Source organism: Primulina tabacum, chromosome 15 (assembly GCF_025594145.1).
Source record: "Primulina tabacum isolate GXHZ01 chromosome 15, ASM2559414v2, whole genome shotgun sequence".
Classification (NCBI taxonomy): Eukaryota; Viridiplantae; Streptophyta; class Magnoliopsida; order Lamiales; family Gesneriaceae; genus Primulina; species Primulina tabacum.
This window is the reverse complement of record NC_134564.1, coordinates 36512028-36524460: the sequence shown is the minus strand read 5'-3', so window position 1 is coordinate 36524460 and position 12433 is coordinate 36512028. Positions and strand designations below refer to the sequence as shown.

The window sequence follows — 12433 nt, the reverse complement described above, 5'->3', positions numbered from 1 at the left end:
TCAAATCTAATTTCAACAAACTCAAAATCCAGCCCATGTCTCACATGACTCATTGTTCACAACGGCAAGAGCAATTGGGAAATTACTATTATTTGGATCAATTCCTACAGCTGATAGTAGCACCCCGCCATGCGGTCCTTTCAAATGACACCCATCGACCCCAATAAAACGCCTACATCCTGACAAAAATCCAACTTTCGATGCATACAAACACATATAAAGCATGTCAAACCTATTTTCGTCAGTCTCATTATTAGTGCCAATCACAACAGTGGACCCAGGGTTCGATCTCTTCACCTCATTTGCAAAATCCCAAATCAGTGCATACTGCTCACATGCTTGTCCTTCAACAAGATGAGTTGCTTTTGCTTTTGCTCTATAAATTTGAGACTTTGATACGATGCATCTAATGTCTTCCATAACATCAGTTCTAAAGCCTTTCATATTTCTTTTTGGGTCTGATCTAATTTTGCTCATGTACTTTGTAGACAACCAAGTTGATTTAAGATTTTTCACATACAAATTCAACACACATGTGTGTTTAGCCACGTACTTCCTGATTTGAAAAGTGCATTCCTCACTAATCTTCAATGCATGAAGCTTCCACTCACACTCCTCAGCTGCACACTTAGCATATACTCTGATCTTGTCATTTTTTGTAATGTTAATGCTTCTTCTATTTTTTATAGCATGTGAGTGTATTGCATCTCTCAATTCTTTCTTGTTGCTAAACATCATTCCCAACTCAAAATTTGGATCATACTGTTGTAAACAATTAAAAGAAGGAAACTCATTTGCATCATTTTATGTATCTGATCCATCTCTATTTTACTAAATTCTTCTTCACTGTCAATTAAATTCTCCTCAGTTGAATCCTCGCCCATATATATTTTCAGAGCAACTTTTGAGCCATTATTTTCCCTGCACCACTCACTGTCAAAATCCACATTAGCAGTGAATAAATTATCATCACATTCGTCATCCGTCTCAATAAAAAAATCGTTGTACTCATCATTATCATCATCTATGATATCATCACTTCCATCTTCATTACCTAAACTAATGTTATCATCCACTGCATTTTCATTTTCTTCACTTGAGTCCTCGTGCCTTTCAGCTTCATTAGGTGAATATAGACAAAAATTTAGTATATATATTGTTGTACCCTACTTAGCAAACATGAAGAATATAAATACACAAAAATGAAAAAATTTGTTTCACTGCCAAAGGACAAACGTAGCATTTAAAATGCACAGACCCACAAAGATTATAATTATTAAAGAAGATGCAACACATATGGACCACAAAAAAAGTGCATATTCAAAATAGAACAAGAAATCAAACCATATTCTGGTGGAGGAAGTTTCGCTCCATTTGAGTGGCGAATCTTCATTTCAAAGAAATGACTTCTGGATTCACAAAGGTCAAAGATTGAAATTCTCTGTAATTTCTTCGAGCAAGAGGACTTCTGAGTTGCATCGATTTCTTTGGATTCAGAAATGCATCGCGATTTGGAGACAAAAATTGAAAATTGTTTTGGGTTTAATCTTTTATGTTGTCGTGGCTTTTTGTGGAAAATATGCTTGTTTTTTTTAAAAAAAGATTTTTAATTTTTTGGAATATGTTTGTTGATTTATTTTTAAACTGAGGTGGATTTAGTTTTATTTTTTCTATTATATTATTTACTTATGTGTACTTTGAAAAAGGCACCAAAAATCAAAAACCCCAATTCAAATTACAGCTCAGCATTCCGGCCGCCAGCTATGCATTTTCCGGAGGAATATTTCAATTTTGGGGGAAAAGGACTGAAATTGGAAAATATTATAAATTACTGGACTAAGAACGTAAATTGTCTCATAACAGGACTAAAATTAGAAAAAGTGCAAATTACAGGACCAAAAACGTAATTTGTCCTAATTCATGTGACATCAAAATTTCAAGTTTTGGATTAAGTCTCAAACTCGAGACCTAATTGTAACAGTTCTTCCCCCAACTCAAGAAAAAAAGGCTAGAGGTTGGCTGTTATTTAAATCATAAGATGTATGATCAAGCTCAATTTAATTTTGGTCTAGAGATCTGTGTACTCTCTGTAACCGAGGCCATGTGAAAACTTAAACAATGGAGGATGTCTGTGTTATAGTAACAATGTATTTAACTTACATGAAAACAAAAGAGGCTAGAATCCTAGTCAAAATGTGTTACCAGTGGAGATTATTTTGACAACATTGTCTTATTAGTGAGGATAAGACTGGGATTTCTAGTTAATTTACAGCTGAACTCGTTGCCTGAAGGAGACTTTCAGTTTATATACTTCTTGCATTTTGCTTATTGCATCGACTTTTCCCATTTCCGTGATTTATGTTTGGTTTCCATAATGCAGATGAAGATTATCAAACTAACTTTGATCTTATTGCTGTCGGTATCACAGAATTCTGGTGTCTTTCTGTTCATCTTTTCTATGTCTGTGCAATATTTTTTTCTCTTCTGACGATTCATCAATATTTATACATGTTTGGAAGATGGACAGTTTGAGGATTACTGCATCGCAGATGATCAAACATCAGAAGATGATCTGGTCAAAGCTCTGAGTTGGGCATTTAGCAATGGTGTAAACTGCAGCACAATTCAAGTGAACCAGACATGTTTTTTCCCCCAACACAACCAAGGATCACGCATCTTATGCATTCAACAACTACTATCAAAATATGAAGCAGCACGGAGGCGGTTGTTATTTCAATGCCACTGCAGTATTCACCGGTCTCGATCCCAGTATGCAAATCTCACTATCAATTCACCATGGAAATATAATATGTGTACTTTAAATAAATATTTGATTAATTACACATAAATAAATATTTCTTCATATTTATGTGTGTGTGATATATATAAACGTTCTAATGAGTTGTCTAATTGTTTAAAAATAATTTTATTCTTTGATTTTTTTTAATAACTATTAAGACAATTCAATTTATTTATGACTTACGTTTCTCATACAATGACATCAACCTTCATCTATACTGAAAATGATGGCGAAGTCTGTGCTAAATTGGATGAATTTCCACATTACGTAATGCGTCTAAATCACAACACTCCTTCTATCAGTTCAGGGGGGCGATCTTTACAGGGAATAGCATACGATGTCTCGAAACTCTCAGCTCCTCCTCAATCTCTTCAGAAAATATTAAATTCCATGCATGTTTAATCTAGTCCTCTGAGTGTGAGACACTCTTGAACAATCTTTACCTGGAATTGAAAATGAAAAAGTGAACCCTGTTGTCTTATAACAAGTTGAGGACCATTCTCGATAAAGATCAAAACATCCTCAAACCTGATCATTATTTACACGAGAACTCGTGATAGTTATCTTTCGATGTGTTCGGATAAAACATCAAATTAACACAATATAATACAAATCATGTCAGTCGCGTAAACTATATTGGGCAAGTCATGTGTGACAAACTCGTTCGAAAAAACGTTGACTGTAGAATCGAACTCCTGACTATTGATGGAACATTCATCTACTCATCAAATCATACATCTCTGCAAGACCAAATCTTTTTATTTTGCGTATCTGTCTTTTATCTTTCATCAATATTTGGGACACTATTTGAACCAACAAAATTAATGAATTAAAAGGTCGATGCATTTTAAATTTTATATATATATAATTTTGTTGCAAAACACTAGAAATGAGCTCTAAGGAATTGACGTTTACCTACCCCACACACACACACACACACACACACACACACTTTCTATCTTTCTAGACTCCTCATTTCTTGTACCATGCGCAATATAAAATTCCAATAATTTCGGTACCACGGTATTAAATGTGCCCAACTCTCGTCTTGTCCCTTCTTATCTTTTCCGATCCACTCGATATTTTGTCTTGAAACAAGAAATCATAGCCCCTCCCCAGAAAATAGAGCAATCTTACTGCGCTTTCTTAAATGCTGTCTCAGATATCTGATAACCTTTCTTCGATGTTAGATCAGGCAAACATTTAATGCTCGAGAAGCTTGGCCCCGTCCCTCTTGCATATGGTATACGCAAGTTTATTTTTCTTGAAAAATAAAAGATATCTTTTTATTTTTAAACAAATTAAATATGGGACTTAATTAATGGTTTCACGAATAATACAGCTAATGTTTACATTAAATTATAGATTAATACAATATTTTTTTTTATAAATAATCTCGATCAAACTAGTTTCTTTTTTAAAAAATATCCTCTTCAAATTGCCATGTAGGTATGCTTTTTGCTTAAATTAGTGAAACAAAACGAGTATAATAATTTAATAGTTGAAACCACTCACCCGGAAAAGGCAAAAAAGATTTGGTCATAGATTTTTTAGATAACGATGATCGAATAAACAAAAAATTTAGATAAATTTATCTGATTAAATAGAAAAATTAAAATACCCATTTTCCTATATGAAACATGATGCCCATATTTTTTTTAACGGCCATCTATTTGTGACCATGGATGATTTATCTATGTTATGTAGAGATTATTTTTTATATAAATTTTAAAGAAAATAAAATAAAACCTTTTAATAGGAAACTGCTCGAGACAAAAAAAAAAAAAAAAAAAACTTTGGCGGTCTATTAATACATCTACCAAATACGATGCATATATTTTGATTTTAATAATATTTTTACGACAGAAATTATGAAATTAATTTAAGTCGTGTACTTGAATGGGAGTTTAGCTTAATTTGATTTAATGTTTTAGTTATCTACCTATTGTTCATCATTTTGTACTCCTAAACAAATTTGTTAAGGGTGCGACATGGAGATTGAAATACTGCAATGAAAATTAATGCATATCCATATCATAATCATGTGACTGAAATAATCCTATATACGAATTGATCTAACTATTTTATAAATTATGTTATAATGTGAAATAACATCTAATATTAACCTTTTATTATAAATCGAAAAAATTAAATGATAAAAAAAACGTTGTCTTTTTTTCAAATCTCAATTATCCCTAAACTCGAACTCGAACGTGGAATTTGAAGAAAAGGGTGGGATTGTTCTCAATAGAGATGTAATCGAGTCGAGCCAAGCCGAACTCTTGAATGTTTGAGCTTGGTTCGTTTATAATCGAGCCGAGCTCGAGCTTTATTTAACGAATATATACATGACTCACGAGCTTATTCAAGCCTTTATCGAGTCTAAACAAGCTTAATAAATATGAAATATACATTTAAATTTTCATTAAATTAATTAAAAAGTAAATTATATATTTAAAGAAAAATATATAATTCTTATTAAAATTTGTAAATTTATTATAATAAATAAATTTAATAGATTTTTCTATATATTTCATAAATAATATGCAAAATCAATAAATCAAATATCAAAACTATTATTTTTTCATCTAAAAGATTACTCATGAATTTACCAACGAACATGTTCACGAGCTAACAAGCCGAATACTGTAAAGCTTGAATTTGGTTTGTTTGTCTTAACGAGCCTCATTAAACGAGCTCAAACGAGCTTTTATCGAATCGAGCTTCGAATAGCTCACAAACGGTTTGATTCGTTTACGTCCTAGTTCTCAAGTTCTACTTTTTAGGGGACCGACATGGATCCGACATGTAGGCATAGCATGTGTCGCCTTTTATTTTGAACTAAACAGTTTTATTTTATTTTACTTAATTACGATAGCCTTCCTTCTTGTAACTAAAAAACTACAAATAAAATAGTGTTTAACGTTGTTTACTTATAGATTTTTTAAAAATTTTGTGTTTAGACGCTATGATTATATAAACAGAATTTTACTATGAAACATAATTTGTAAAATTTTATTACCGATTAAAAGAAACAAATTTTGGAATACGAGTTTTTATCAAGATTTTTTTTGGGTTGACAGGTTATGCAAAAAATATATATATATATATATATATATATATATTGCAGTCTTACCAAGTGAGCATCATCCGCTATCATGGCACGAGGCACGTGTAAAATATATAGAGAAAGGGCTGTTAGTGGTAGTCCATATTGTTGATTTAATATATTTAGTTATTGGAAATTTGGAGCTTAGCTTATGGGCCATTTTTTCCTTTTTACTTTTGGGTGATTTCTATATAAGTGGTGGAATGTAGGTAGGTAAGCATTGAATCGTCGAGTTATCACTAAAATTTATTGTCGTTGTGTGAAGTTGGATTGGGCTTCCCAACCACTTCATCATTCTTCCACTGCTTGCTGCAAAAGCTTGGTAAAAAAGAAAAAAAGAATTTGGTGAAGATGAGTTACCTTAATGTGGGTGTTAGCCCCAGTCCCGGTAATGTTCCTGTATACCATGGGAGCAATTTGAAGGTGATCGATAGGAGGGTGAGGCTGGCGGAACTGGTCCTGAGGTGTGTGATCTCTGCTTTGGCCATTCTTGGTGCTGTTCTTATAGGCACAGATTCTCAGGTTAAGGAGATTTTCACGATCCAGAAGAAGGCCAAGTTTACAGACATGAAAGCCCTTGTGTAAGATCTATGCAAAATTACTTGTATGAATTTATATATATATATAGAGTTACTGCTTTACTAAAAGCCATGGTTCCATTTTTATTTTTTATTTTTGAATATTTGCAGTTTCTTGGTCGTAGCGAATGGGCTAGCTGCTGCCTACTCTCTGGTGCAAGTTTTGAGGTGCGTTGTGAATATGATTAGAGGGAGTGTTCTGTTCAACAAACCCTTAGCTTGGGCCATTTTCTCTGGAGATCAGGTATGGAATTGTGCTGCAGTAAGATTGTATATGTCGACTTGTATTAAAACCTGAGCATCTACCTGTTGAGTTCTTGTTTTTTTTAACTTTCAAGATATTTAAGTAGCTTTTTAGACCATGGAGAGGGAATTTTTTAGTGAATAGGGGAAAGGTCAAATCTTTGTTAATTTATACTTTTGGTGGATGACTAATTTCCAGGTGATGGCTTACGTGACATTAGCAGCGGTGGCAGCGGCCGCGCAATCGGCAGTGTTTGCGAAATTCGGGCAGACGGAAATGCAATGGATGAAGATCTGCAACATGTATGGCAAATTCTGCAACCAAGTCGGGGAGGGCATAGCTAGTTCGTTACTGGTGAGCCTTTCTATGGTGGTGCTCTCGGCCATTTCAGCTTTCAGCCTCTTCCGCTTGTATGGGAACAACAAAGGAAAGAGCAACGGAGGATGGTGATTAATAGGACAAACTTGTTATTATTTTTGAATGTAGAATATGTACTATGGTAATAAAAGGAAGTCTGGGGAGTCTGGGATTGTGTTCGGTGCAGTGCTTTACGTGCGAAGTTTACAAGTTCCAATATTTTTAATGCAAAACCTACAACTTATTAAAGGGTGTCGTATCTTAGACAAAACTTAAGATTCTCTTGCACTGCTATGTAGGTCGTTATTCGAGTTACAATAGAATAATTTTAAGGTTGTGTCACATGGACAAACTAGGCAAGACAATAATTGAAGAGATTGTGCTATACAAGAGAGAATTATCGACATACCTAATCAAACACAATCTCCATTTGCATTGTTTCATCAAAGGACAGTTATTGGGTTTGATTGGTATTGTTTTTATTCTTGTCTTATTTTGTAAATGCAATCATTACTTTTCTCAAGTAAATTTTTTAGTACATGCAAAGTACACACACACTTTACCATTAAAATAGAAAGTTTCATAGCAAATATGTGTACATTTAATGTAAATCATATCCAAAATTAGGGAAAATTAGTAATGGTGAATTTGAATTTGGTGAAAATTTATTTAAAATTACAATTATATTCTCATTATATGATTTTGTTGGTGAATATATTTTCATAAAATAATATTTCTTTTTGAACTTTACAATTATATATTTATCTATTTTGTTGGATTCAGTCCTATGTGTAATTTTAAATAATTATATGCTTTCGATAAAAAAAATTAATTTGAAAATTTAATTGTTAAAATAAAAAATTATTACAATAAAAGATTAAAATTTATTTGACTTTTAATTTTACGCCCAGCTACTAGACACAGCTCCGGGAAACATTAGCCCGTTTTCACCGCCACATACCCCGTTCAGCTGTTTCAGCAATTTCTAGCCCTAATTTTTTCTTAACCTACGAGGCTTCAAATCCTGATCTTCCGCAGTGCTTATATTCAAAGATTGATTCTTTAGATTCTTTTTAGCACAATCAAGTGCGTATCGTTCGATTTTGTTTTCTGCGAACACACTTACGATAAATATGTCGGAGAAATTTTCAGCTACGTTGAGAATTGGGGATTTGAACGATTACATAGCACCATCTCAGGGTTGTGTTATTAAAACCGAGGTGACGAGTCCTTCTGATTTTTTGTTCGTTTTTTATAAACACAAATTAATTAATATTTGACGTATTATCTCTTTGTGCTTTTTTGTTCGGCGATAATGCTTTTCGGCTCTATTTTGACCCTTGATTCTTGGGAAGTGATGTTTCTTGGTATTCCGCAATCAAACAGTTTATGATCAGCTTCGTAAATATTTTTTACTTAATCATTTGCTGTTATCCTAGCTCAAAGGAAGTAAAATTATGAGCATGACGATTGGTAAATACACGTATTTCCCTGTTAAAATACGTGAATGTGCGTGTGTTTCGCTGCTTCCCTTTAGGGGATTTCTGTTTATAATGTTTTAGTAGTTTGCTGGCAACATATTCATTATATAGTTGTTTATGAATTAGAGTGTAGGAAAAGCAAGGAGTGCTCCTAAAGCTGTGCAGACTGAACCAGTGACTATTTCCCTCAAAGACTGCTTAGCATGCAGGTAAGTTAGACTTGTGCCGGCGCTTATGCTCAAGTTAAATGTATTTCTTCTTTTGTCTGTGAGTGTATATTCTTTTCGTGAGACAGAAAAGATTGGGGTGGAATAGAAAACTATAAAACTGTTTGGAAGGAAGGTGTGAAAAGAGTATTTAACTTGTGTTGCTTCTTATTCCGAATAGATTATAATAGAAAGATAAAAAAAACTTATGTTTGGGTTGTATATGCAGCGGGTGCATAACATCAGCAGAGACGGTTATGCTTGAGAGGCAAAGTTTAGATGAGTTTCTTTCCAACCTTAACAAAGGAAAAGCTGTCATCGTCTCCCTCTCTCCTCAGTCCAGGGCTTCCCTTGCAGTTCATTTTGGCCTTTCTCCTTACCAGGTGAGTAAGATGTTACATGCCGAACTTCTCACGTTTTCCATTTGTCCATACTGTCGAGTGATTATTTTCTAAGGTTCATGTTTTCTGGTCTTACCAAAAACTAAACATTTTTCAGATGTTTGGAAAGCTCACAACATTATTCAAGTCCTTAGGCGTGAAAGCCATATTTGATACGAGCTGCAGTCGGGATTTAACACTTATAGAGTCATGTAATGAATTCATAGAACGTTATAACAAATGCAGTACAATTGATGAGGAGAAACCAAAATCAGCCCTGCTCCCTATGATTTCATCTGCATGTCCCGGTATGTAATTTCCACTAAATAAAAACAAGAAATAAAATACCCCTTTCCCCTTTCCCAGCCCTTCGGTCTTCTAGTTTAAATCTCTAATTATTGTACCCATGTTAGATGCCAATCACTTTTTCACCCACCTGGATATGGCATGCCTAATGGATTGAAAAATCTATCTTTTTTTCTTTTTCCTTGCTGAAGGAGAATTGAGGGTGACCTGCGGCAAATTTGGTCTGTTTAAGGATTGAATTACGGTGTGTCCAATTTCAAAGTCTGTGTTTGACTTTTCCGTGATGTTAATTGCAGGTTGGATATGCTACGCAGAAAAAACTCTCGGATCCTATATCTTACCATATATTTCTTCGGTGAAAAGTCCTCAACAAACAATTGGAGCTGCCATTAAAAACCACATGTTCCAAAAATTAGGTCACAGGTGATCCCTTAATTTGCATCATATTCATAAGTGTTTGCTCTGTTGCTTCACAATGCTCATGTTTTGGATGGTATGAGTTGGTTTCTGGAGCCACCTCAAGAATATTGTGACAATGCTGTTACAAAAAATACTAGAACTTCAAACAACTTATTTTTCATGAAACTTACTAGGGGCATTTTAGCTGGTTTTGTTAGGAAATTATTTATTTTTTGTGAATCGCAATTATAAGTCATATGGGCTATATTGAAAGCATGAGGTTGGAGAAGGATTTGTGTTTTAATGTTTACTGCTTGACTGTATATTTGGGCAGGCCTGAGGAGATCTATCATGTTACTATTATGCCTTGTTATGACAAAAAACTTGAGGCTGCTCGTGATGATTTTGTGTTCCAATTGGACTCTGATGGTGAAAGAATTGCAGAAGTTGATTCTGTATTGACTACCGGAGAAGTTTTAGATTTAATTAAGGTTAGTTTTTGGTGGTGGCAGTCTGAAATAGCCCGTTTCTTCTATCTACTTTTTATTTACTGACTAAAAATTTATTGTTTTATTGTTGCAGTTGAGATCTATTAATTTAACTAATTTGGAGGAATCTCCTGTGGATGAATTGTAAGGTTCTATACCATCTCTAGTTTAATTAGAAAATGGATGTGGTGAGGGACTAATTGGGTGACTTTGGTTTTTGACAGATTGTCAAATGTAGATGAAGATGGCCATCTTTACGGAGTTCATGGAAGTTCTGGAGGATATGCTGACACTGTGTTCAGATACGCTGCAAAGCTGCTTTTCGGGAAGGAAAATGAAGGTCCCCTCGAGTATAAGACTATCAGAAACTCAGATTTCCGTGAAGTGACTCTTGAAGTAAGTCCAATATATCCAGTTTATGGACACTGTTTTCTGTGGTTTGGGAAGAATTGTTGTCTGATTCTGGAAACTGCTCTAGTTTGACCACTGAAATTGTCTCCTCTGATACAAGAAGCATGAAGTTGTCTGCTCTATATCGTATCAGCCCATCTATTCACACATTCTTCAAATAAAAAAATTCCATTTTTATATTATGTGTTCTGATGAAAAATTATTCTTGCAATGCAGGTACAGGGTAAAGTTGTCCTGAGATTTGCTCTGTGTTATGGATTCAGGAACCTGCGAAACATTGTTACAAAAATTAAAAGTGGGAAGTGTGAATACCATTTTTTGGAGATCATGGCGTGCCCTTCAGGTAATATTTTTGTCCTGGCATATAAAAGGTTATCCTAAATCATCGTGTTATTACTTCTATAAATCTTAGTTGGCTTTATCATACTTGATCGTTTTACAGGATGCTTGAATGGTGGAGGTCAAATCAAGCCAGTCGCTGGCGAATCTGCAAAAGATTTGATTCAATTGTTGGAAGTAGAATATTCAGAAAGTGTAAGTAACTGTTAGTGGGTTAAGTCTGAATGACTGTTCAGAATTTGCCCAAATTTGAAATTCCGTTCACTTTTAGTTGATGGTACGGATGGATGTTAGTAAATAATGTGCATGGATGGGATCAGTTTATTTTTCGTTCATATCAGAACATCCTTGAGAAAACATAAAGCTGTAATGCTCTTCAACTGTGCCCGAGGGTGGGAGGGAGTGATTCTTGATGTCATTATTGTAAATAATTTTGCGTAGAAAAAATTCTGAATATCTTCATCAAAACAGTAATTTGATGCATTGGATAGCTTCTTTTCATAATCATATATATGCCATTGTATTCTTCTAGATAAAATGTTGATTTTGCTTGCTAGTTTTAATTGACTTATAAATGCCTAACATATCCTAATATTTAGGTATTGGCGGCCGATCCTTTTGAAAATCCTAGAATCAAAAGACTATATGATGAGTGGCTGGGGCAACCTGGTTCAGAGATGGCCAAGAGACATCTTTATACAGAATACCACCCCGTTACGAAAAGTGTTTCCTCTCAGTTGCAAAATTGGTGAGATGCGTTTTTCAATATGCCCCAGTGGTGTTTATATTATTCCTCTTTCAGGCCTCAGGTCTTGTAGGAATCCAATTTTGATACAACATTTTTTTTTTTGGGCAACCAGTCTTTGTACACATTTTCTAAATTTTGTTGTTTATATATACGAAAATAATGTAGGGGAAAAAAAACCTTGTGCTGCTACTCCTTTTTCATGCAACTGATACTATTTGAAATTGAAAGTGGAAGATTTCTTTCTAACTCTATATTTGAGGTCTTAAATTAAATATGATCTACGAGTACCTACCAAATATTTTTATGCCATAAAACACATCTTTATCGTAATTCGTAAGAATAATTTGTGTTTTGGAAACACGCGATTTTTAGAAACTCGGAGTTTATATTCTCTCATTATTTTAGACGACATCCACCGTTGTGTGAGTAACAAATTTAAATGTATGTTTAAATATAAATTGAATGAAGATTTGAAAATAAATAATCTTCTTAGGGATGTCTCCGTAAATTGAAATTGTGAAAATATAAAGGAATCCAATCCGACGCGGAATGATATTAATGCTAAATAAGGCCACAATTAATGCTGG

At 33.9% G+C, this 12433-nt stretch overlaps 3 protein-coding genes across 3 annotated transcripts; 2 read left to right on the top strand and 1 right to left on the bottom strand.

Moving 5' to 3' along the window:
- Positions 1-21: 21 nt before the first annotated feature.
- Positions 22-1393, bottom strand: LOC142526151 (uncharacterized). Its single transcript, XM_075630407.1, has 3 exons — positions 1345-1393; positions 903-1117; positions 22-762 (listed from the first exon to the last, which is right to left on the bottom strand). The coding sequence occupies exons 1-3, from the start codon at positions 1391-1393 to the stop codon at positions 22-24; spliced, it is 1005 nt and encodes a 334-aa protein (XP_075486522.1).
- Positions 1394-6095: 4702 nt separating this feature from the next.
- Positions 6096-7337, top strand: LOC142527781 (CASP-like protein 2B1). The gene is made up of 3 exons (XM_075632711.1): positions 6096-6490; positions 6599-6731; positions 6930-7337. The coding sequence occupies exons 1-3, from the start codon at positions 6261-6263 to the stop codon at positions 7179-7181; spliced, it is 615 nt and encodes a 204-aa protein (XP_075488826.1). The 5' UTR covers positions 6096-6260; the 3' UTR covers positions 7182-7337.
- A 666-nt stretch (positions 7338-8003) lies between these two features.
- On the top strand, positions 8004-12073 carry LOC142527633 (protein NAR1-like). The gene is made up of 11 exons (XM_075632477.1): positions 8004-8308; positions 8696-8778; positions 9005-9158; positions 9274-9463; positions 9758-9884; positions 10195-10351; positions 10443-10492; positions 10573-10744; positions 10976-11102; positions 11202-11293; positions 11698-12073. Exons 1-11 carry the CDS (start codon positions 8222-8224, stop codon positions 11848-11850), a joined length of 1392 nt encoding a protein of 463 aa, XP_075488592.1. The 5' UTR covers positions 8004-8221; the 3' UTR covers positions 11851-12073.
- The last annotated feature ends 360 nt before the right edge of the window (positions 12074-12433 follow it).